Consider the following 27,416-nt stretch of genomic DNA (forward strand, 5'->3'; position numbering starts at 1 on the left):
ACCCTGCCCCATTTTGCCAAACAACCCCCATCATCAAGCAGCCAGCAGCAGAAAAGAGTGTTCCGATGTGTGAGCAGACATTTTGTTTCTCATCGCAGCCGTGGCCACAGCGCAAGTTGTGCTGAGACTTTTCGTGGCCTGTCACCTCTCTGTTCCTGTTTCTTCGGGGATTGGTGTTGCCTAGCCCGTTCCGGGATCCGTCGCGTGCCTAAATTCGGTCGAAAATCGCCCTGCTGAGCACGGGTTCGGGCCGGAATATCGTCGCGAAGAAGAAAGACACGATTGCGGAGCAGAATTTCCAGGATTTTACTTTGCTGCCCCCGAAAACCCTCCCTCGGATTAAGTGCCAGAAGCTCTGCCAGTTCAGTGCTATGTGGTAGAGAAGAATCGGGTCGTGGTTCCCTGAAGTAAAGAGAAAATTTTCCTCCCGGAATCGGAGTGTGTGTGTGCGGTTCGGTTGGAGATAAGGAGGAAAAAATAAGTGAGTGTCCTCGTTCTGTCCCGTCGATTCGACGGTGACCCGTAACGGTCCAGGTTCCGGAACAATCCAGACTACCCCGGAGAGAAGAAACGCTGGCTGACTACTTGGTTGGCCAGAGAAGGAAAAATCGTCGTCATTCGTCATTCGTCACCGTCATCATCGTAATCGTCATCATTGTCCAATTTGCCAGCCAGCCAGCAGCAGCAGCCTACTACTTTGTCTTGTTCGTTGTCGTCGTCGTTGTATGTGTTTGCAATGGTTGCTTGTGTAGGTGTTTTGTTCTCTGTCAGCCTCCAGTCAGGCCACCCCCCTCCCCACCCTAATGGGGGGGTGCTTTACTTGTATGGGTGGACGAACATTGAAGAGACAACAAACAATAGAGTTGGATGCTTTTGGGGAAAAATTGTGTGAAATTTTATTTTTAAAATTATTAGTTTATTGTTGTTGTTTATTTTATTAACGTGTCATGAACCTCGTCACTTTATAGTTTTAAAAAACTCATATTTATCTTGGGACAATTATGCGACGAAAAACATTTTGTACATTTTTGGGCCTTTCTAGAAAATTGTAGAGCTTGTCAAAATGAACATTTTTGTTCAAGAAAAACTAATTTTAGTCAATTTTATCAAAAGTTATGGGCAAAAAACGACTTAAAAATGCTTATTTTGAAATTGAGATTAAATGAGTTAAACAAAAAAGACCTCCGAGATATTTTCAGCAAATGTACTCTAAAATGTGTACTTTCAGATGCTTCTAAGAGCGAGGTCAAACTCTACTACCTTTAAGTTATTCACATTTCAAAATGGCGTCTTTTTCGTCGTATTTTGGCTATAACTTTCGTTTCAAAGGTCCAATTTTCGTTCTCTTGGCAGATAAATGTGTGTTTTTATAAGCTCTACCAATGTCTAGAAAACATTAACTCGCTACGACATAAGCCTGAGTTGATAAATTCAAAAAACACATTTTTTCATGAACACCTTAACCTGAATCACAAAAATGGCTCTAAAAACTTCCCGTTTGAAGATAGAGCTTTGTGCTCTTCAGCAAAGTTGCTCAGAATGGTGTCTCCTACAACTTTTTTCAAGACACCGATGCGCTATCTCATCATCCCGCCAAAGTAAAAATTCTGAACCACCCTAAAATGTGGACCACCCTAATGTCCACCATACCAAAAGATGCCTCTTTTGACCCTGATCATTTGTCCCCAAGACACCAAAGCTCTATATCTTAACGTGTGGCCGCTATCAATTTTGTCACGCTAGATTTCGGTTTCGGACCACTGTGCATTGGCGTCGCGAGCATTGAAAACATTGAAAACGATATAAAGCTTAGAAGCTTCGAAAGCTCCTATTGGAATCCAATGAACTCTGTTAAATAAACTTACGAAATCACGACAAAATGAAGCCTACTTAAAGGCGATTTTAGGAGCACACGGGAAACAAATTGTTTGTAGGCGGATGAATGTCCTATGTCACAAAACAGTTATGCAAAAACGGACAGGGCAAAAGAAACCGAAAAGCTACGATATCTTACATGTTGAAGGAAACATCGGTAGACAAGCTACTACAAACGAGTATAAGTCGAGCCAAAACATATATGCGCCAGCATTCTCGCGCCAGTATTCGAAGCTCAACTTGACAACTTGGCGACGAAGCGTCGAAACGTCGAAAATCAATGCAGTGTGATTTTTTAGCGATTTTTCCGATTAAAACTCATGCTGAATCGTCATATTTACGAACATGAAAATGACGTCCAGCCATAAAGTTTAGTAGTAGTTTAGTTTAGTAAAAAAGGCAAAAAGTAAATCGTTCTAAAAATTGTTCGGGATTGCCGATCGATGTCGAACTTGTTTGAGATGCTCACTCATGGTTTGTGCTATGATTGTAGAAAGATATTTCAGATAAAATTAGAAATGAAAAATGTTGGCGAAGGTCACCAGGCGGGCTTTTACATTTTTTTGGGGATTTTTTTTTCTTATGGTAGGTTGATCAAACGGCTCTAACTCCAGAACCATATTATGAATCTCGATGAAAATTTGGGAGGTTGTAGAGCTCGAAAATGCAATTTTTGAGATAAATAAATGATATGAAAATGAAAAATTTTGACCAAATTTTCATTTGAAAACTGTGTATTTTGTTGTAAAGTCTGGCCACATCCGAAAACAGATGGATATTTCGAAATTTGAGCGGCAACTCGCCCAGGTTCAGCACACTAGCTTTCATCTGCATTCAGAAGAATCAAAATCTGATTCAGGGGAGCTGAGAACGACGCGACACAAAATTTGGCAAAATTTTACCACACACGAACATCACTCGATCTCCACGGAATTTATTTTCTCAAAATTCGAGGGTTGGAGATAGACGAGTTCTGTCAAGATGAATCGATGAAGCGTAGAAAATCAATGCAGTGTGATTTTTTGGCGATTTTTCCGATTAAAATTCATGCTGAATCGTCATATTTACGAACATGAAAATGACGTCCAGCCATAAAGTAAAACCTACACCTTTCTTTATTAAGAAAGGCAAAACTAGTTGTGTACAATATCAGATAGTCGAACAGAATTAACTACTCCAAAAACATTCAAATGCCAGTCCATCGACCCATTTCAGAATTAGCCCATCTGAACATGAAAGCAAGCATCAAAAGGATCCTCGATCTATATTTTGACTTCCAATTCCCTCGGGTAAATTATGGATCAGCGAGTTTATAATTGCAAAACTCGCGTTTTCGAAGGCAGAGAAACGCCGTATCTTAAAAATTTTCGTTTGGCAGCCGCTACATAAGTCGTAAGCAAACAATCTGTCGAGGGGATCGTACCACGACTCGGGGAACTTTGATTTTTCGTTCATGTTCAGAGTTTCTTGAATTAAGTTTTGAAATTAGTATCAGATGTAAACTGAATCGCTTTCTTCTACCAGAAAAAGTCATGCTAAACAATTCTAGAATAATAGCAAAAATACCGTTGGACCCATCGGAACCGGTTCCACTGATCTCCGGTAGCCACATCCTGAACCGCAGTAGGAAACAGCGTAAACTAGTCATGCGACGTATCAAACTTCTTGATTTTGGCTGAAAAGTATCTTCAGGTTGTATTTTTGCCTCCTTGACCGGTTCCCGGGTTCGCCGGTGGCCACATCTGAAAACCATATTTGGCTAACACCTGAAACCATTCTTGCGACAGGAAGTTCCGATAGGTCCAACGGTATTTAATATTATTCTAGGATTGTTTTGCATTACTTTTTTCTGGTAGAAGAAAGCGATAGCCTGGACGAGGTATAAAAGTAATCTGATAAGAAAATGCAATGCTTTCAAATTAGAATTAAGAACACGGAAAGAGTTTGAACAGCCATTCACCTTCCCAAAAACCTTTCAACTCAAAGCAAAACATATTCTGGGATACTGTGGAGAATTTTCCTTATCCCCTTAAAAAAGTGTAGCACCAACACTTTCTGTCTTCCAAATCTTTTATCTTTGTCCTCAGGTATGCGGTGGAGATGGAATATTATCAGTCTGGACCCAGTGCCTGCAATTCCCGTTACAGTATATATGTAATTCCAATAAGATTGTAATCGACTTGGCTACGATAGCTTCGAGAGAGTAGACGTGTTGTGACGTGCGCGCTAAAGGCAACGTTGCTTGCCTTGAGTTGTTTGACGGATGGAGGTGGAAGAGACCTCCGAGTCGGATGATTTTCAACTCATCCCCGGAAATCGGGAGCGGAAGAAGTCCCGTGAGGTCACCGGAGCTATCGTCGGAGAAGGAACAAGTTCAGCCCGCTAGCGGAAAACAAAAACAACAACAATGCCAGCCCAGCAGGAGGAGGAGACGCCCCGACGGTTCCACCACTCGGTCAGTCGGCAGGTAAACAAAAGCAACCACCTTTGGTGGTGAAGAACACCACGGATTTTTACAAGCTCGTGGCGATAGTGGAAAGTTGCAAATTTGGTTTCGATCCGATTTACAAACTAACCCGATTTGGAACCAAGGTGACCTGCTTCTCTGTCAAAGATTTTGACAAGTTGCAGGAGCTTCTCCAGAGGAAGAAAGTGGAATTTTACACCCACGAACCACGGAGCGAACGAAATCATCGGGGGGTTCTTCGTGGTTTGCCTGATCAACTGAAACCGGATGAGGTCAAGTACCTGCTGAAGAGGGATCTCAAGCTGGACGCGCTGGAGGTGCATATCATCAAGCGGAAGGAAAAGTCCACCGTGGACGAAACTCCGTACATTGTGGTCTTCCCCAAGGGATACACCAATCTGAAAAAGCTCTCTGCAATGAAGGTTGTGGCAAGCACTATCATCCGGTGGGAGGCCTACCGGAACAAGCGGCCGAACGTGACCCAGTACAGGAACTGCTTGCAGCTGGGTCATGGAATCAGGAACTGTCACCTCAAGCCTCAACAACTGTGGGAGTCCCCACTAGACGGACGAGTGCAAAGTCCAAGAAGCAGAGTCGAAGCGGTGTGCCAATTGCTCTGGAGCTCACGAAGCCACGGACCGCAGCTGCCCCAAGCATGCGGACTTCATCCGGAGACGCCAGCAGGCGTCGAAACCGAAACCGCCGGCAAGGAAGGCGGAGAAGCAGAGTCCAGCAGTTCCGGCGTCCACGCCGCGGAGCCGCTGCCGGGCACAGTTCCGGACGGAAAATCGAAGGATCGCCCTCGCCCCGCAGGAAAAAGCCAAGGAAGCAGTGGCTCCCGAGACGGTGGAGCCACGAAGGAGGAAGCCGGGGAGGTGCTCTACAGTTCGGCTGAGCTGTGGGGCATTTTCTCCGAATATTTCGGCAGTTTAAGGAGTTGTTTTTTTGTTATATATTAGTTATATAACGATCAGAGTTCCCAAATGAACCGGTTAGGCTAGGTTCACCAATAAAATTGGTTCGGCTTAAACCTCCCTTTGTGGTTCAATCCTGGTTCAGTGAACCATGAACCATGGCTTAAGCCAGGCTTACCAAGCTAATGAAAACCATGACTATGCGTAGGTGTTAAGGTGCAACAATGCTACCGTGTAACTAATTGATGATGTAACAATGTTACAGTGTATCGAATGATATGGTGTAACAATGTTACGGTGTAACAATGCTACGGTGTAACAATGTTACGGTGTAACGGATTTTACGGTGTAACAAATGTTACGACAATGGTTACACTGCAACATTCGTTACACCGTAACTTTGTTACACCGTAACTTTGTTACACCGTAACTTTGTTACACCGTAACTTTGTTACACCGTAACTTTGTTACACCGTAACTTTGTTACACCGTAACTTTGTTACACCGTAACTCTGTTACACCGTTACATTGTTACACCGTTACATTGTTATACCGTTACATTGTTACACCGTAATATTCATTACACCGTAACATTCATTACACCGTGACATCCGTTACAGTGTAACGGCGTAACACGGTTACGGTGTAACAATGCTACGATGTAACAATGATACGGTGTAACAATGCTACGGTGTAACAATATTACAGTGTAACGAATGTTACGGTGTAACAAATATTACCGAGTAGTAGATTTAGGGTTGCACAGTGTCACGGCCTAACAGAGCTCACCGTTAAGCCTAAGGGAGCGTTCTTTTATTACATAACGCGAAAAATCGGACTTTTAGACCCCTCCCCCTCGTAACAAAATTTCCATACAAATTTTAAAAATTTGTATGGAGCGTAACACGGCCTCCGACCCCCTCCCCCTACTGCGTTACGTAATAAAAGAACGCTCCCTAACATTCTCTGATCAGGTTCAAGCCTGGTTCAAGCCAATGGTTCATTTTGGCTAGCTTGCCTGGTTTGAACCAAATGAACCATGGCTCACGGCGCTCGGTGAGCCTGAGCCGACGATGCTTGCCGACGTGTGGTGTGAACCTGAGCCAGAAAAATGAACCTAGCTGAGCCGATGGCTCAGGCTCGTGGGAACACTGATAACGATCCTCGGTCCCAACCTGGTCACAGCACCTAAAAGGACCTAATAAAAATAAGTTATGAATAAAAAAAAAAGATTGTAACAGAAAAATCAGGCATCGGGTCCAGACTGTTATTTGAAAAAACGGTTCATTTTCTTTGTTTTCATTTTGTTTGCTTTTATGTGGTTTTCAAAATTTACGTATTTATTTTGACTGGACTCAAATTTGTTCCCTGTTAAAAAACTTTTCGCATGTGTGTGTATATGACTTTAGCTGCGTTTGTTGTTTTCTATGTGGTCTCCTATATGGTTGTGGTAAGACGACGGAGGCCGCTCCCTTGAACAGAGCAGTTCAACATGCAACATTTGTACATGTAGGGGGAGAGGGGGTAATATGCACCCCCGGGGCAAAATGCACCCCCTGCTTTTCTCGGTATTTGAAAGAATTTTCCGGGGAAAAACTCATAGAAATTGGAAGCTTAACATTGCTAAACCATGCTGGAAAAATTTGAGCATCGTAGTTTAAAAACAGCTTAAGTTATTTGCAAAACTTTAAAATGTTGTGTTTTCATCTAATTTTCATTGAACTTTCATCATGATTTTTGGACAATATAAAAAGCATTTATTGTTATTGTAAGTATTGAGGTATATAGTTTTTGCCATAATCTTCACTATTCTGTAGATAGATGAGTCCAAAAACATCAAAAAATGCATTTTTAATTAAATTTTCTGCAAAAAGCGTGGTCGGGGCAAAATGCACCGCTGTGAAGCTCCTTTGTAAAAACAGCGGTGTCATCTAGTGGTGACTAGTGAAAACTGCTTTTACCCGGTGCATTTTGCCCCATGTTGTGGTGCATTTTGCCCCGTTGTTGTAGTGCATTTTGCCCCATTGTTGTGGTGCATATTGCCCCGCATGGTTGTTTGAAATGGATCAATAATGTTTTTAGAAATTTGTTATTTTCGAACAATTTTGAGGTTTTTTAAGACTTTCTTCACATGGATGACGAAGAATAATAGTTGTTTTAGAACATCGAACAAAATTCTTCCACAGTAATGCTGTAATGGTTGAGAAATCACAGTTTTCCCTTAGGGGGTGCATATTACCCCCTCTCCCCCTATTAGCGACGACCCGGCAATGATTAAACGATAAAATCCGCCCCAAGACAAGAACAAGAACCTTGAAAGTTGGCCAACCTACTAGCTGGCTGGCTTGACAAATGTGACCCGTTTTTCCTTCTCCCTGGTGGAGGACTTGCTCGTTTCTCCGGTGGTGTATGGGGAGGAAAGCGGAAGCCAAACAGCAGTGAAGAGTTGTAAACTCATGACGAATATTCCTCCCCCTTTTTTTCGGTTCCACACAGGGCCGGAACTAACGCATCGGATCTTGTTCGAGGACAAGGAGCAGCAGCAGCAGCAACAACAATGGGCACCCGTGACGACGAATACGATTATTTATTCAAAGGTAAGTTCCAGTCAAAAATATGCTCCCTCAAGGGGGGGAAATCGCTCGCACTCGAATATTGCGCGGCCCGTTAATTGAATTAAACTGTTGTTATTGGGTCGAGGAGGGAAGAGGGGGCCTAATTCGATTGAGTTGGGCAGAAATTTGGCACTTTTTTTTTCTGTTGCTACAGACTGATGTCACACACACACACACACGATTGGGGAGGCTGATTGTAAACTTGGGAATTCTGGGCGATTATTTACCCTATCCAAAGCGGCGGTGGTGTGACTAATTGCTGGAAAGAAGCGAGCGAGAAAAAAAGAGCAAAATAAACCACCCGAAATTGTCGGGCGTTGCCATTTATCGACATCTCGCAAAGTCGAAGTTACTCACGCACAACCATGTTTGCTGGTCTGGTTGTTTGGTTGGGTTTGTCGTTTTGGTGGGTGGAACAACAGCACACAGACTGTATAGTATCTGGGCGTAACGTGTGTGCGCGAACACTGTCCCTAGAGGGATGGGAGGGTTCCGTCGTAAATTTTGCGCGCTGGTGACCTTGCCTTTAGGCCTTGTCGCGAAACAGCTGGTTATATTTATTTACGATTTCGGAGTAATGAAGGTGGGATAACCTTGTTGATTAATTTTTTGCTTTTCTCACCGGGGCAAGGCTATAGAATCACTCAAAACATAAACTTTCTAATTAGAACTCCCAGATCAGGGTGGCCACAACGGGAAAAAATGGGAAAAAGTTGGGAATTTTCAAAATCTAACCAACAAAAATTAACAAAAATGGCTGCGCAGTCTAAACTCGACGGGAAGCATAAAGTTTGAGGTCCCACAACACCATTTTTTTTTGCTGAAATTCAGTAAAGTTTTACTGAACTTTCATCTACTGAAATTTCAGTAAACGATTCAGTAATTTTGATTTTACTGAATTCTCAGTTAACTGATATTTGTCACTTTGACAGATGATTTACTGAAATTTCAGTAAAATGGTTGTCAAAACAAATGAAATTTCAGCAAAACAAACGTCAAATCGTTTTGCTGAAAATTCAGTAATTTTCTTGTGGCAGTTTGACAGAGCGTTTGCTGAAGATTCAGCAATCATTGTTGATATTTCAATTATTTCAAAATATTGTTTTGCTTGTCATTAAAAATATTGTTATTAATTCATTTATTCCATCAATCGTCCAAACCTAAAAAAACAGGTGGTTAGCACCGAGGCATTTGATATTAACATTTTTCTTACCTTTGTTTCTAAAGATCACAATACAAAATTTAAAAAAAAACGACCATTTGAAAGAGCATCTTCTCTCGGCAGCATCCAAACAATAAGTCAGAAATGACATTTCAGTTTGACAGATATGCAGTTACTGATTTTTCAGTAATGTTTTGTATACTACCGAATTTCAGCAAATGTGATGGTTTATTTTACTGAAATGGCAACCCAAAATTTGCTGTGCAGAAACACGTGCACTTTAAATTTTTTAAAAATATTTAGACATTTTTTAGACTGGGCCGAATGGTTTTTCTCCAATGTTTGTATGTTGAGTATGTTGAGTTGAGCCTGCGCAGACATTTTGCTGGTCGCATGGTGGCCACTCAAGTCGGGAAAAAATCGGGAATTCGCCAATATCCGCAAAAAATTGAGAAAAAGTCGGGAAATCCAAGCATACTTGTTTGAAAATTAATTTTAACATTTGAATAATTTTGTAATATTTTAAACAATTTCAAATAAAATTCACTCAATTTTGCTTTTGTAAATTACTTTAAATTTAAGGATCTTTTCACAATTTCAATATATTTGAGTATGGAAAAGCTGTTTAAGACAATCAAAATCTTAATAAATATTGGATGCAGTTGACACAGATTTTCATCATTTTTTAGATGAATCAAATCGTCGCCATCGTGCTAACTTGTCGTACGTGCATTTTGGGCCAAATTGAGTTAAGAACGCCATTTTGTGCAACTCACAATGCCTCACCTTTTGACCTTCACAGATCCCCAAAATTCGATTTCAATCCTGAGATATTCAACAAAAACCGAAAAAACTCCGTGCATTTTTGTCACTTTACATATGAAAGTAGTTTCAATCTTGTCGTGCTATCTTGTCACTCCCTGAAAATTCATGTAAGTGCGACAAAAGGCCAAAGGGATTTCAGGCCAGGAAAGTCAGGATGCGTTTGTCGCACGTACAAGCTAGACTACCGTAAACATTTGTAATTATAACTCGGGACTCCAGCAACCAACTTAAACCAAACTTTGGGACAATGCACAGAATGGTGAGCCAAACAAAACGTGTTTGTTATTGTTTACATTGCGTGCTCTCGTTTTTGAATATTCAAGGTCAAACATTTAAACGCGTTTTTCTCGGAACGTCAAAATGGCGGGTGCGACAAGATAGCACGACGACGTCGAAATGATTTCTATTCATTTTTGTTTATCAGCAAAAGATAAAGTTAATGAAAAACTAATATAAAAATAAAGCCTGATGAACAGCTTAGAGTAATGATTCTATTTCATTTTGTCACATAGATTGAATATTTGAAAATATTTTTAATTGTTTAACTTAATTCATTACGCAAAAAAAAACCCTAAAAATTTTAAGTTATTGCTAAAGTGTTGAAACATTTTTTCCCTTCAAACATTTTGCTTAAAATAAGTGGAAGAAATAGGAATAAAATTTTAAATTTAGTTATCTTTAACTTTTTGCCATTTCCAGTTGAAACGAAGTATCAAAAACTATACGTTTGTCAATTTAAAAAATAACATGAAAGTTATAAGATTTATTTTGAGGACTTATTGTTTGTGTTTCTACTCTGACTCATAATAATACATTTCCATTTTTGAAGTATTTTTTATTATTTTTTGTTCAGTTTCTGTGTTTACAAAAATTGCCAATAGTTGGATGTTTTTAAATTAATTTAGATTTTTTTTTCGGTGGTTGATATTGACTTTTCTTATAGAGAGTTTTTGTTTGAAATCAATATTTAGATAACAAATGCCTATTATTTGAGCTTTCTGGAAAAGTCTGGAAAAAAGTCGGGAATTTGAAAATGGGATTTGAGTGGTCACCCTGTGGTCGGTGTAATGAAAACTATGATATGTAATAGTGTGCACATCCCGAAAAAAGAGATGATTAAATTAACATTTTCATTCAATTGTTTTTGATACATCTCAAAACTTAGTCATTGAAACTCCTTCTGTTAGATTAGTTATTTAAAGAACATTTTGAACAATCTTTGCTAAAGAAAATTACGCTCTAAGAACAAATACTGTCAACTTAACAACTCTAAAATACTTCTAAATACAACATAAAAAACGCTTTTTTCCTTCATTCTGAGTCAAGAATTTCATGTTTGTGCCTTCCTTACTTGGGCTACAATCCTGCTCGAAAAATGAATAAAAACTTTGTAGATCCACCCAGTGCCCAAATCAACTATTGCAAAAAGTGGATATTAACTATTTCTTCAATGATGGGCAGCACATTCAAGTATACATGTCGGCTCAGGGAGGTACTAAGCTATGACAAACAAACACGCACTTTTTGACACTTTGCCTGCATTTGTTTGCAGAACAAGAAACAAACAAGAAAAAGTGCGAGTTTTTTTTTGTCATATTCTAATCCCTTCTTCAGAATCAAAAACAAAACAAATGTCTGTGTGTATGTATGTGACCAACTAGCTCAAGATTCTCGGCACCAAATCGGTTGCATTCGACTTGTATCCCGTTGGCTGATGCACGAAGTGGTTTGTTTACCTTTTTTTGGTACCCTCCGCAAACGTCAAACCTTACAAAATGGCTGCCAGATCTATTCCGGGAGATATCCGGAAAAGGCTCCGGCAGCAATTTGTATTGATTTGATGTTTGCTGAGGGTGGCGAAACGTTTGGTCATGTTCTGCTTGTAAAAGACAATAGATCGAGTATAATACAGTTTGATGTTTCGATAAGTAGTTCAAAAGTTATGCGTTAAAAAAAACCTGTTAGATCGTTAGATGATTTTTAACGAGTTTAGATCGAAGATCTGGCAACCCTGGCTAAAGTAATGAGCACTATAGAGATATTTGTATAGCCGGATCTCGCTTATCAATAAACACTGTCAAGATCCATCATTCGACCTATAGTTGGATTGGTAATCAAGAGATCTTCCAAACGATTCTTAAATTTGGAAAATCTAGCTACCCTGTTTTAAGTTATGATGTCCTTTTCAAAAATTAATAATTCATTTTGTGTGATCCATTTTAGTAAGTAGTGAGGAAGGCACCAACCACATCTGAGAATGATTACATCTTTTAGTTAGAAAAAAGGTGTATTTTTCCCGCTAAAAATGTTTTAAATTATCAATATTCCGTTTTAATAACATTTTTTAGTCTAAATTTAGGTGTTACATCATTAAAGTGGTAATTTTAAAACTTCCAATTTTACCTTCGAAAATTGCACATTTTTGGGTGCAGGGGTAAGCGTGGTTGCCTCTCACCCAGTCGGCCTGGGTTCGATTCCAGACGGTCCCGGTGGCATTTTTCGAGACGAGATTTGTCTGATCACGCCATCCGTCAGATGGGGAAGTAATTGTTGGTCTTAGTCTAACCTTGAGGTTAGGTCGTTAGCTCAATCCAGGTGTAAGAGTCTTCTCCCCCTCGGTGGAGTCGCTGGTAGGCAGTTGGACTACCAATCCAAAGGTCGTCAGTTCGAATTCCGGAGTGGATGGAAGCTTAGGTGCAAAAGGAGCTTTACAATTGCCTCAACAATCGAGCCTTCGGACACACCTACTTTTGAGTAGAAATCTCACAATCGAGAGCGGCAAGGCAATGCTTTTTTTTATAAAATTATTTTTATTAAGTCCTTTTCGGTACAGGGACCTGGTTATAACCGAGTCGGCTTTTGTAATTACATTTTTCTTAAAGCTAAGGGCAAGGCAATGCTGTAGAGCGAACAATTTATTTATTAATTTTAATATGGAATGCATAACGTAATTTACTGTAATTTTTCTAGTTTCGCATACAACAACGACAAGAAATACGACATTATCTGTAAATTTGGCCCTCTTTATTGCTTCTTGCCATCATAGATTGAGGGTGGGTGAAGTCATAGATTCCTCGTTATCGTAGTCAAATAACAAAAACATTACTCTTCGGGCCTTCAGAGAGAGACCAACTGCAACTCTGACCTTGCTCTCATAAGCTTTACTCTACTCCACCTCATGATGTTAAACCAGGGTGGTCAAATTTGTAGTGCGGCCTTGTTGTCGCTGTCGTTTGCTATTATACACTGCCTAAACCTAGTGGTGGTAATCACACTGGTCTTGTGATATTGTGAGAGTTTCCTCCCCTTTCTCTATAGAGAAGAAAGGCAAGTTATAGCAGTTACTGCTTTTGCATTCTGATGATGGTCCTCCCTCCCTTCTCTTGACCACATGCCATCATCGTTATTCCTGGGGGTAATGGTGCTGCTGCTGCTGCTGCTGGTGGCCAACCCAGCGTCATCCAGTCGACCTTTCCCTTATTTCTACGACGAGGACCACTTAGTATTCGCGAACCAGGACAGTCGGGAGCTGATCTCTCTTTGTGTATGTTGTTTATTTCCATTCGTTCTTTCGGACTCTGGCCACAATATATAGGGCGGGCACTTGCATTCTTTCGTATACGTATGATGAAAACACGAGCACACAAATGGAGCATTGTGCCTGTCACTGATAGTCGGTTGCTACATATTGCCACTTGCTCGTAAACACGACCCGCAGCAGATTCAGACGAATAGTCTTCTTGGATGTGCTTAACTTGAAGCGCTTCTTCGTGGAATGCACACATTGCACACTTGAAGTAAGATTCAATTGGCTGAAGAAATGACAAACTAACGAATGGGGATTAATCGACAAATATGGCGAATTGAAAGTTGTACAGTGAAACCTCTTTTTACGTGATGCGTTAAGTTTTTTCAAATTGGTTGTTTTCTCTAGAACGACGCAACATTTTTTTGTAATCTGTTGAAAGCAATTGTTGTAGGTTTTGTTCACATCATACAAAACACTTTTTGAAGCTTGCAAAAATACTGAGAAATCTACGAAACAAAAAGCGTAAAAGAGGTGGTCAAAGTTTATTACTTTATGTCATATTTGAAGAAAGAATACATTGTATAATTTTTTAACCAAAGTTTGTTGAAGTTAATTTATGCATTATTTTCATTATTTATACGGTCGTCCTACGCATAATTGCCCCATGTATTTTTTGACACTTTCTAGGTTATTGCATATTCTGAAAGTACTCCTAACAAGTCACCTCTCCACCAAAAATGAGCAAAAGTTACTTCAGTGAAGTACGTTTAATAATGATTTCAAATAAAGTAACATAAACAAAATCTCTGGCATCATCAGTGCCTGTTTATATAGCCCTGTCAAATAAAAGACTACATGAACCTCGTGGCGAAAAAAAGCATCATGAAAAAGACGCCATGTACATTTGCCGACGAAAAACGAATCTTAACAAAACTTCCCCTCCAATGACAGCAGGGTGATATAAACAGTGGTGATTTCAAAAGAAGTTATGTTTCTTTTTCTAAAATATAATGACGGAATCAATGTTTTATTGAATATGGATGATCAAGTATCAATAAAAGCAACGTTTTTCATCGTTTGTTATCATTAGAACACCTTCTTTTGCTTTTATATTAAAATGGGAATTGAAAAAAGATGCTCAACATTTAAATGCATTTTTCTCAAAACGCACGGTTTGTATATGATGCTTTTTGAAATGTTGACCTCGTATTTAGCATTTTCAAGTTTAGTTTGACGTAAACTTTTCGATAAACCCATAAAATCGTTTATTTTGTTCTGAAATCATTAGAAACAACCACAAGTTTGTTTGTCCCATCTTTACACTTATTGTTATCGATCATTAAAAATTGTTTTTTCTTTCAAGAATGAAAAATTTGTTGAAGCCAAAAAATCCTTAAAAAGTTGAAGGCGAGATCGTCATTTTTTCATAATTATGAATGGAAGTTGTTTATGGAGTCGATGCGGTTGTATCCATCCAGAAGCTGTCTTAATCCTAATTTGATTCCGTTTAAAACCCTTCTGGTTTAGTGAGAATCTTCTCTGTTTGTTGGATCAGCTTCGCTAAAATTAGCGATGTTTTTCACTGGACCACACAGAAAAAAATATTCCTGTAAATTTACATTATTTATCATGTACCAAAAGGTATCATGATAAATGATGTATATTTACATCAAATTCATCGGAAATTTACATGAGTTTCATTGGAAATTAGCCTTGTCATAGTCACTTCAAAAACGTGTAAATTTCCAATGAATTCGATGTAAACCTACACGAATGAAATTTTTTTTTGCTCCGCTGAATCTAGAATCTTAAATATTGTTTTGATTCTAGATCCAACGGAGCAATAAAGTAAAACACAAAACAGTGTTGAAGGACTGGCAAGTCGGTATTGTCCTGGACTTCTTGAGCAGGTCCTTTTACAGTGTCACCGTACGGCTAAACTTTTACACCCACCGGAGGCACTTGACTGTTGTTTTGGCTCGGAACATTGGACACCGACTGATAACACGGCTGCTGGCGAGCTTCAGTAAGGGTCTTCTCGATGTACTAGTACCGGAGATACTAGTATGCCACTGTCGTTCTCCTTGGTCGAATCGACTACAGGCTGGACGACCGAACCTGGTTCTTCCTCCACTGCTTCCACATATCAAAGACATTCTTCCTCAAACTCTTTCCAGCGTAGTCGTGTTCTCTGGACCTGGACCTGAAATAATACAGAATAATTGATAATTTTAAAGAAACCCGCTACTGATAGTTTGATTTCACCTGCTGAGACAGCAAATACACAAAGTGACAGCTATGTTCTGGAGCTCGACTATTTCGTCCCGCAAAAGCGCGACGTTCTTCTTGTTGGCCACAGATTTATCGATGTTTGCGTTAAATACTCGTTAAGAAGCATCGACCAAGCTAGCCGATCTAGCCTTTTCGAGATGGATGGATTTTGACATTGACTTTGATCCGGCACCCGTACTCTGATGGATACTCAAGCCACGTTTGCCCGAAACTGACCTCGATGAGATTTATGTTGTGGCCCGCGACCATTTCGTCCTTCCCGAGCAGGTTCTACAGGTGCTGTCGAGGTTCATTTAGATTCGGATCCTTGTGGACCGCGTTGACCTCGCGGTTTCGTTCCTGGCACAGCGCCGCCGGTTGCTTTTCCGGAGAGCGATTTGCGACAAAAACAATCGACGGCGAATCCACAAGAAGTCATCGCACGACTTAAGGACACTGAAAGTAATTGAAATCTTTATCAATACTGACACAAATAATATTACTAAATTTGTACGCCTTCCGACGGGCCTAGTCTATGTAGTGAATGAGTGTGGCAGAGAAGAGAGAGTTACTTTTTTTTTTCGGCAAAGTGGCGGATACCTTCCTTTGTTTCTGTTTCGTCAACCTATTGCTATATGGTTCCTCCTCTTTCGTGTATTTCAAGCATGAACCGACCAGCTAGAGTTTCCGGATGCCGGATAGTTCGCCAAGGCAACGGCGTCCCAAATTACTCGTAGAAGTCAGCTTCGGAATTTGTTGTCTGTAAACCGCAGGTAAACTCGGGCTAGAGAGAGGGAAATACATAACACAAATAAAACTCAACACATTTACAAAGCATTTTAGAACTTACCATCCGGAACAACCGTGGGCCATCTGGAAGGGGAATCTGAACATCCGAAACAGTAGAATCCGCGATAAAAAATAACAAAAACGGCACAACATAAGCAAAAGAGCAACAATAATCTATTTTGTTTGTTTTCTTTTCGATGAAAAATAAAAACATTACCAGCTGTTGACGAGGGAATGCCCGCTTGCTGCAATTTTGACTAAACTCACATCTTATCACATCTTATCGAGCACCGTTGCATAAATAAAGGCGGATTCAAAATAAAACATTTTGAAACGACCGCTTCGAACAACAGCACGGTGCGAACTGTTTTAATTTGTTTTGATGTCAAACAAAATGTTTTCATTGTAGTTTACATTAGTTTCGCATTTACATTAGACGATTTTACATGTTTTCTAACAATTACACTGTTCAGATTGACAAAATGACTTCAATTTACATTAAATTTAACAATTACATTGTATTAGATTTTACATACATGTTTTATACATCAGATTTAGCGTTTTACATTTGATTTAATATTTACATGTGGCAAGTTTACATTGAAAACACACTTTACATGACGTGGAAATTTACATATTTTTTTCTGTGCAGGAAGAAACTGTAGGATTCCAAAATCTGTCAGGAAATTTGTCAAAAACTAGCCAAAATGAAACACAAACAACTGATTATAAAACAGCTCATTTACCAGTAAGAAAAAAAGGCAAAGTGGGATTATTCGAAAATCATGTTACGCATTCGCTCTATTCTTCGCCAGGTTTTATGAACTATTGTATCTAGTTCACCTGTTGTATAACAAGAGGAAAACAACTAAAGGAGGTATGAGACTACAGTCCAGACTCGATTATCTGAAGGCCTCGGAAAAAGTTCACTTCAGAAACCGAATAAAAATTTAAAAAAATAATAATCGAATTTCGATAATCGATAATCGAGTCTGGACTGTACATGGCAAACAAAAAAACTCGCACTTTTTGTGTTTGACAGTGTTTGGGATGACCGAATAGTGTGCATTATTTTCTAAAATTGAACAACTGCGTTTTGTTCCAAACAATTTACTTCAAAATGGCTGCAACTCAAAAACGGTCCACTCAAAATTTCATTGTCTAATCTAATCAAATCTAACACAAACGCAGCCAGTCCGTTGAAAGCATGCTGGAAAGTCTTGTGATTAGATTACGCCCATGCTCTTTTCTTGTCAATATTAATAATTGCAGTACATCCGGGAACATAAGCATAAGCATAGGCAGTTGCTACTCCGTTATTGACTAGGACCTCCAGAAGTTACATCCACGAGCCGTGGAAGATGAGTGGGTGCTATCTTTCCTCGCTTCGCAACTTCTCAAAGGCCCCTATCATGCTGATCAATACCGGCGCCGGCCACGAACAGTGGTAGAGTCACGGGGAAGTGGATGGGAATGTTAGTCCGATACTTGAGTGATAGAGACCGCCCAATCGACTGCTTCTTCGACAAAGTATCACATGAGTTTTGAGGGGGTTAGTAGATGGGTATGAGGTCAGGATTCACGAGTGGCATTGATGTGACCATGAGCATTTTGATTATCGGTTGATTTTTATAAATCTTAGGCAGCCGGCTGCGGAAAGATAAATTAGTGATGATTTAGAAAGTTTTTTTAAATCGAACGCGTGCCAACCGAGCATAAGTGCTATGGGCTGGACTTATCAGTATATTTTTACTGTTTCTACAATTTAGATAACGCGAGCAAATTTCAAATCTCTTCGCAGCACACAATACACGACAAAAATGCGAAACAAAAGGCACACACAAAAAAAAATCACTTTTCACTCCGAATATTTTTTACGACCACGTGCTCCCTTTGTCAATTATGCACTGATCAATTGCAGTACATCCGGGAACACTCGAAAATGTAAAACAAAAATTTAAGCGGCTAGCCCTACCCCGTTGTGTTCACCACTAAGAAGATTCTGTGAACGGGGAGAAAGGATGCGTGGACATACCGTACCAAACGCTCCGAATAAATTAGGTGTAGTGTGTTAGTGTACATTTGGCAGATAATTTAGATAATTAAGATAATTATATAGTTTGTAATTGGTTAAATTGGAATTGGGGAATTGGAAAGTAGGGAAGGGGTAGGAGGGTTATTTAATTTATAGTATAATAATATAGAGGAATATAATCATCTATAGCAAATAATGATGGAAAATAGCAAATCTTCAGAAACACAACAAGATCAGAGGGAAGGGAAAATACTCTTTGACCAGATGGTGTCACAATCGTCAGCTCCACGTCCTTCTTAACATAGCATAGCATTGGTGTCTACCCGTAGCTGCTACTTCGTTATTGACCATCACCCCTTCGCAATTTTCAAAGGTCCCTATCGTGCTGATCAATACCGACGCCGGCCACGACCAGAGGTAAGACACGGGGAAGTGGATAGGAATTTTAGCCGATACTTGAGTGATGGGACCGCTAAATCGGTTGCGTGAAAATAATCACAATTGCACAAGACACCGCTGCTTCTGTGACTTTTTCACTATCACAATGTGGGATTTAGGTTGGGACTTCAGGATAGTACAATTGATTTGTTGCTTAGCATTAGCATTTAAAATAAATCTGTATCCTTTCCAAATCTGTTTGATGTTAAAGTTAGTTGCAATTGTAAAGTAAAAGTAATGCTGTCAATAAACTTTGATTGATGTAGAATACTAGGCATTCTTTTATGTCAAATTGTCCATAGAGTCTCGATCAATCAATAATGTAATGATATCGGACAAAATTCGTTGATCTGTTGAACTAACGGTTTTCGGATTATGGTTGTATCGACCATTGTTGTGAATCGAGGAACTACGGATCTTTTGACGTAAATGGTCATTTCTTTTTCAAATCGCGGTTTTTATCCTATTTGTATATATCAGTTCATAAATTTTCATTGTTTTTGATAGAAGTAGTACTACAACAGTTAAAGGAAGGTTTAGTTTTGAACATTAAGTTAAGAGGATTTTAGATTAAAGTTTAGACTTTCAATCCAAAGTAGTTAGCAATTGAATATTTGGACTTAAATGAATAATTGAATAAGTTGGACTTATGAATAACACACAACTGTACATTTATTCTAGAGTCAGATCCATACAGCGTCAGTGTTTATTTGGTCGAAGTGTACTAATTCATTGGCAGATCTGATTCTAGTTGTAATGTACGACAAGACTACTGACGGAAGTGACAGGACGAGGGCCCAGTTTAGAGGTTTCAACATCAACGATTTGCGGCTGGACCACCCTCCCGAAAAAAAAAGAAAAAAAAATCGGCCGCGATTCTCTAGAAATTCTCCGTCGGCGTGCCTTCCGATCAACGGTGATGTAGGAAGGGCTTCACTTATTAAAATTATTTTATATCATAAGCCTTAAAACATATTTGTCGACGTGCCTTCCGATCCTCGATGATATGGAAAGGACTTAATCCAGCAATACGACTTGCTTGTCTCAAAAAACAAAAATCGGATCGTTTCTATCGAAAAGTATATAAAGAGAACAAAAAAAACTCATCGGCCAACGAACGCGCGAACTAACAAAAAAAAAATTAAAAAAGAAGAAGAAGGAAATCAATCAACCCATGTACACAAATAGCGACACAAAAGAGACGGAAAATAACACGAAAAAACAGGACTGCGCGTCCCCACAAGCACCGCACTACTGATCGTCAGCTCCACGTCCTTCTTAACAAGAGACAAACCGATCGAATAACGTGGAAGTAATCCTTTTGCTATGATTTTTCCTATGTTTATAGGACCATTTCTAAAGAAAAGAAAAAAAAAAATAACTCCTGATATAAAAGAAATGAAGTTTATGAAAGGGAATATTTGAAAAGCAGCAGAAGTTTATCACCATTTTTGCCCAAAAATGATTGTTGAAAAAACCAAGTTAGGCATGAAAAAACGACCGTTTAGCCCTTCTCAAATGTCATTTTCGAATGCACATGGTACCATTCCACAAAAATGGCTTTGATAAGCGTAGGATAACATGTTAACAAAGATCAATTGAGATCGGAGAGGGTCAGGGTACAACCGATTCCTTATTTGGCATCGGTTGGCCACGGTTGGCTCTGTTCTCGGGTTGGTTTCTAAAAGGTCGTAAGCGCCACTTGTACACAAAACCAGTTTTTGGCACAGTTGCCTTTTTGTAATGCATTACTAACGTTCAATCTCGTGAACAATGTCAATACCTCCTAGTAAACTGTTTTCACAAGAACGTGGCCAGCAAAAGGGAAACATTTCTTTTCAGATCAGCCGTCTTCTTCATCAGTGCGTTGTTGTTGCGATTGCAAAATGTTATAGGAAAAAAATATTAGGAGAAAATTCCCAGTCGTACCACGTGTCACTAATAATGGTACCGTGTGTATTGTGTAAAAACTAAACCTGACTCGAATACGTCGTGTTCCATTTCGGATCCAGCATAAGATCAACTTTTCCGTGATGGCCCGCGGACAGAACGGGTGAGAGGAGTGAAATGCAAATTATTTCTTCTATACATAGTAGATTTGTAGTACATTCCAGTTCGCCGCCGATTAGATTGCCGCTTCGTGAAGCGAATCGCATTACACTGAACTGATCTCTTTATGCTGAAAATGTGGTTCGCGCAGTTGAAATTTCGAACAATTGTGATTACGTGGGGTTTGTCGTCCTTGGGAAGGGTTCTTGTCTGACGTTGTCATACGTAACGTAACTCTTCTGGTGGATCCAACTCGGTAGCTCATTTTCGAGTTGCCAGATGGCAAAGTAAGTGAATCATCATCGTTATCAACGAATGCCAGAATTACAATATTTCTTGAAAGAGATTATTCAATCACCCAAATTGTCCACGTTTCAGTTGAAAGCAAAAGTCAGCTTATTTTAACTCTGTTTTTATCTTATCACAAGTACTACGCGACCACCACCAGCAGCGAGCATGTACAGTGCAGCAAAAGTGTGTGCTGGAATGTACCACGTTGCACAGCAGCAGCAGTACCAGCTGATGACGACACCGTCGTCTGACTGATTCAGCAATCCTCCTCCTCCTCCCCTCGATACCGTTAGTCATCGAATGTGGACAGACATCGTCGTGTTCATGATTAGCAAATCGTTTAGCGTGCAAATATTCTAATGCTTTCTTCGTTTCTTCTTGCTTTCCTCTTGCAGTTGTACTGATTGGAGATTCCGGCGTCGGTAAAAGTAATCTGCTATCGAGATTCACTAGGAATGAGTTCAACCTGGAATCGAAATCCACCATAGGAGTAGAGTTTGCTACTAGAAGTATAGAGGTAGGAGCGGGACACTTCTTATTTATTTCCAGTACTTATTATACGACTCATGAATTCTATAGGTCGATGGCAAAACAATCAAAGCCCAGATCTGGGACACGGCCGGCCAGGAGCGCTACCGGGCGATCACGTCGGCCTACTACCGGGGCGCGGTCGGCGCCCTGCTCGTGTACGACATCGCCAAACATCTGACGTACGAGAACGTGGAGCGGTGGCTGCGCGAGCTGCGCGACCACGCCGACCAGAACATCGTGATTATGCTGGTCGGCAACAAGAGCGACCTGCGGCACCTGCGCGCGGTACCGACGGACGAGGCGAAGGGCTTCGCCGAACGGAACGGCCTCAGCTTCATCGAGACGTCGGCGCTCGACTCGACCAACGTTGAAACAGCATTCCAGAACATACTCACAGGTGTGTGCGGCTGTGCGCTGTGTTGGTTGTGATAGTATTTTAAGTTTTTGAAATTATTATACTTAATTTCATACAAATATTCCACTTAAGTCTTTCTATCACGGGACAGTGTTGCAAAAGCGAAAAATCTTCTTATCGGATAAATTCCTCTAAAAATGTTTCTGAAGTAATTTTGAACCATAAAATCCACATAACTACCAATCCACGCGTAATTGTCTCGTGTTACTTTGAGTGCATGCATGCAACAAATCTCTGCTTAATAAGCCATAACTAATGACCAGTGTTGGAATTTTTCACAAAATTCCATTTTTCACTCACCCACGAAAGTGAGATGAGTTAACAAAACAAAACTCTCCCGAAATTTTTAAAGAGTATCAGCCAGCCATATGATTGACGTGATTTTAACCTTGAACATTTCTTAAATTAATTAACTTCGAAGAATAACTTTTGATGAAGATTCCTTTATAGCTACTTACCAGTTATTACAATATTGCCAGAGCTTCAAAAACAGTGAAATTTTTGTGAAATTTTCCACTCTGTAAAAGTATGTTTTTAAATTTCAAGATAACTTTTGTCTAGAAAAGTTCGGCTCAATTTCTGCAAGATAACTTCAGTTTTGGTCAAATAATTGATCTAATGTTCACATTTGAAAAAAAAAATAACAAAAATAATTCTGATTCTAGTTCATCTGTAGAAGAAAAATATGTGTCGGTACCTGTCGGGTACTCATTTTCTGATACCCGACAAGTACCGGCAAGCAGGGCGCAAAGTTTACAATGCGTGTTTCGGAGATTTTTGGATGTCTTCTCTGGTTGGTGAGAGCAAACATGAACAAAATTCAGAAATTTAAAATTTAGACATTTTAAAATTTAAATTCAAAAATTCAAAATTTCAAAAATCAAAAAAAAAATCAAATTTTCAAAAAATAAAAAAATAAAAAATGAATTTACGAGCCACGGTTTTAACTCTTGAATGAAAAAAGTGTTTAAAAATACATTATACACCAGTCCAGTTGTTTGGCAATTATTAGTTTCCAAAATTCCTAAGTATTTACGATTTTTTTTGCCAAAAATAAAGTTTTTGCGGTGCTGTACATTGGAATTTCATAAAAATTCAAAATATTTCAAATCCAGCCCAAACATGCTTAATATGATTATCAATGCAGAGAAATGCGTTTTAGATTGTTTTCAGTTGATTTGACTTTTCTATTCATTAAAATTTTGAAGTTTCTTAAAAAAATGTCTGCCCCCTGATTTTTTGGACCAATTTTTAAGGGGGGGGGGCATAAACTTTGAAATATATTTGCAACGGCCTTGTTTTGATTTTTTTAAAAATATTTTTTTGTTATTTTTTTAATTTTTTATTTTTTTCAATTTCATAATTTTTTTTCTTTTTAATTTTTTTTTATAGTTTTTTTAAATTTATTTTAATTTTTATATTTTTTCATTTTCTTTTTTTATAAATGTTAATGTTGATTTGAGTCGTGTGGTTTTCGTGGGAGAGATCGGTCGGCGAATCGACGCGCAAAAATCCGCAAGAAAGTGCTAGCAGATTCTGGAATTCATTGAAAAAAGTTTCGCGTCGTATCCTCGGAAGTTGGGCCATCAGTCGTGTGGTGTTCGTGGGGGAGATCGGTTGGCGAGTGAGAATCCGCAAGAAAGTAGTTGAAGTTTCTTGAATGTATTGATAGAAGGCTTCGCGATATCGTGTATATATTGAATTTCTGTAGTTGAGCCGGTTGTTCGAGGTCCGGACTGGGCAAATTCGTGGTGAAGTTTCTTGCAAAGAAATCGTGCGCGAAGAATTTCATGAAATCGATTGAAACAGTTCAGTGTATCAGCACTATTTGAGGTTAACATGATAATGAATAATACGTTTCTTAAAATTTCATTTCGTTTTGAAAGCCCTTCCCATAGCATCGTTGCTCGGATGGCACACCGACGGTAAGATGTAAAAAAATACGGGATTGAGTATATAAGCCCTTCTCAAAGCGTCGAAGATCGGAAGGCAACGATTATGTTTCATTCTCTTGTCATATCATCTACCAATACTGAATTGTTGATTGGAAGGCACACCACCGATCTAGTTTGTTTAAGAGCGAGTTTTTCACCAATGTGTAACAGGTCGTATCGAGGTGCTCCGATTTGGATGAAACTTTCAGCGTTTGTTTGTCCATACATGAGATGAACTCATGCCAAATATGAGCCCTCTACGACAAAGGGAAGTGGGGTAAAACGGGCTTTGAAGTTTGAGGTCGAAAAAACATTAAAAATCTTGAAAATGCTCGCATTTCCGTAAAACTTCTTCAATTCCAACTCTCTTAGATGCATTCGAAAGGTCTTTTGAAGCACTTCAAAATGTGCCATAGACATCCAGGATTGGCTTGATTTTTTCTCATAGCTTTTGCAAATAACTGTTAAAAATGGATTTTTTAAAACCTTAATATCTTTTTCCAACAGCCTCCAACACCCATACTCCCGTAGGTCAAAAGATAGGTATAACTTTTTGGCCAATCGCAGTTTTTCTCATAGTTTTTCGATTTTTCTATAACAAACATTTTACAACGTTAGTTTTTGCCCTGTAGGCCAAGAAGATGGCACTTTTTGGTCTCAATTTTGTCATATTCGGAATCCTCGGATAATTTCACGTAAGTTAGAAGTATTGGAGTTGTAAATTTGATTGGAAAAAATGCAATTTAAAATGAATTAAAATATTTGTTAACATTTTGTCGGATTAGGGGTAAAACAGATATTCGCCTACTTAATACGGCATTTGACGTTTTCATCACAAGGTAAATTAGATCAATTTCTTTTTTCGAAAATGTTTTATTTAATTATTTTTGAAATCAAATTTACAACTCCAATACTACTGATTTTTTTCGTTTTTTTTTGGGTTTTTTAATAATTTTTTTAATGTTTTAATTTTTATTTTTTAAATTTTTTTCCGTGTTTCAATCGATTTTTCCTTGCATAATTCCATTTGATGCGGTAGCAAACAGGCTAAATATAGGGTAGCAAAGTGAAATCCCGAAGAACTGAGAGCAAATTTGCTACTGCGACAAGTACCGCGGTGGGTTGACTTCGGGTGCAAATTTGATTTGATTCGATGCACTTAACGTCGATTCCGTTTTAAATATTATATTGTAGCCTGATTCTACACGCAGAAAAATAAGGCATATTTGAATCAACAAAACGTTTTGTTGATTTAAAAATCAAGATTTTTGTTGAATCAACGCTAAACGTCAAAGCAACTTTTTCAAAACAACAAAAGATTTTTGTGGAATTGAGAAAATCAAGGTTTGTTTCAACGCAAAATCGGCGTTGATTATATTCAAAAAAAATGTGTGGTGTATAAAACTAGCAGGAGTTATCTTGCTGGAAAGTAATTTTAGAACGGTTTTTTTTTATTTTTTAAACAGTCTTAACATACTAGATCATAAAAATACTAAAAACAAAATCCAACCCTTCCATCCCGCGCGCAGAAATCTATCGAATTGTGTCGCAGAAGCAGATCCGGGACCCGCCGGAGGGCAGCGTAATCAGACCGAACCTGGAGAACATCGACGTGAAGCCGACCAATCCCACGACCGACTCGGTGCGAAAACAATGTTGCCAGTGACCGCCACAAGCAGAGACCACGACGCGATCTGTTCTTACTACTTCTTCTGCTACCACAACAGCAACTTCAACAACAACAACAACAACTACTACTATTACTACGATTATTATTATTATTATGATTATTGCTGCAAAACCATCAATAGAAACAACAACAGCAACAGCTACAGTAATGAAGAACTTTCTCAATAGTAATAATAGTTACAGTAATATGCTTTTGATTTGAACGAAACGAAAAGAAGAAAACAAACAACAGAATTAAAATCAAGTGTTGTAACAAACAACCATCCTTATCTCTACAAAATAAAGTAGTCAAATTGGAGAAAACAAAATAACGAAAGAAATACCAGCTAATCGATTAACATACTACTATTACCCCTCCTTAAAAAAATGATTCAAGATGACAAAAAACCACTTTTCAGCAGTACTAGATGTCAAGTTTTCGAACGCATAGTCGAATCTAATACAATACACAACACTCACACCCATATTAACTGTTGTTTGAAGGCGAACAGAGAGAAGAGAGTGCTAATCCTATTTCGTAATTCTGATTAAACGGCTGTTTCCGTAACGAGAAAAAAAAAATCACACCAGAAAAAGAAAACATTTAAAAACACACACACGAGCACATCTGCAATTTACGTATTCATTTCGATTGATTGGAAAAATTGATGTACTCACAAATAGTTTTTGAAGTTAAAAAAACAGCAAATATTAAAGGACTTGTACTCACCATCAAATTCAAACACACACACGCGCCAACGAGCATTGCATTCACACACCACGGCGGTGCACCCACGTACATCAAACTAGATACTCTCGATATGTGGCGCGCCATTGGCGAGCAGAATTCAGCTAAACAGAAGGGAGTTGAAGGAGGGCAAACAAAAATCGCAAATCAGCTACAGTAGACAATTGCGCTTTAGAGTAAAGAAGGAATAAATAAAACAAGAGAAAAGAATAGAAAAAAAAACATACCGCTTGAACGCAATAAAAACAAGATAATTCGTCAAACAAGAGTACTACTAAAACAACCTTGCAAAATCATTTAATAAAACAAAAAAATAAAACAACAACATAGGTGATATGCTGCGAAGGAAGAACTTTATTTTAATTAAATTATGATCAAAAGTTGAAAAGTAAAATGGAAAAATAAAAAGTTACTTGGGAAATAAACATTAAAAACAGTGAGCGGTGGCTAACACGGAGTTTCTTTCATTTCGCGTTTCCATTGTTCTTCACCTCACACAACCTCACAGAACAATCTTCAAAGGCTGGTCGTGTTGAATTTTAAGGTGAGTATGCGTGCAGAATGTCTGCTTTATTTCCAGTCAGTCGCAATCCCGCTGCGTGGGATTGTCAGTTGTTGTTTTCCTTGTTGTCCCTGCACCCGTCAGCTTGTTTGCTCTCAATCGATTTAATCCATTTTTGTCGCTTATTCTTTTCTGCTTGGTGGAAAGTTTAGATGCTTCTTCATGTACAGTGTGATGAAAACGTAAACACTAAAAGAGAACGATGCGAAGAACTGATGAGGGAAAAGTATTTATATAGGAAAAATGGAAAGTAGCAGAAAAGAAACGAAAAAATAAGATATATATTGAAAATAACGAA

General features: G+C 38.9%; 1 protein-coding gene across 2 annotated transcripts; it reads left to right on the forward strand.

The window, feature by feature from the left end:
* Positions 1 to 29: 29 nt before the first annotated feature.
* LOC6035554 (ras-related protein Rab-11A) lies at positions 30 to 27,013 on the forward strand. Of its 2 annotated transcripts, none has more exons than XM_038254412.1 (5): positions 30 to 481; positions 7,753 to 7,853; positions 21,656 to 21,777; positions 21,840 to 22,188; positions 25,670 to 27,013. In XM_038254412.1, exons 2-5 carry the CDS (start codon positions 7,814 to 7,816, stop codon positions 25,804 to 25,806), a joined length of 648 nt encoding a protein of 215 aa, XP_038110340.1. In that variant the 5' UTR covers positions 30 to 481; positions 7,753 to 7,813; the 3' UTR covers positions 25,807 to 27,013. The 2 variants fall into 2 exon arrangements, with proteins under 2 accessions (XP_038110340.1, XP_038110345.1); XM_038254417.1 differs by lacking the exon at positions 30 to 481 and adding an exon at positions 7,645 to 7,663.
* Positions 27,014 to 27,416: the final 403 nt, after the last annotated feature.

The sequence above is a fragment of the Culex quinquefasciatus genome, chromosome 1 (genome assembly GCF_015732765.1).
Source record: "Culex quinquefasciatus strain JHB chromosome 1, VPISU_Cqui_1.0_pri_paternal, whole genome shotgun sequence".
NCBI lineage: Eukaryota > Metazoa > Arthropoda > Insecta > Diptera > Culicidae > Culex > Culex quinquefasciatus.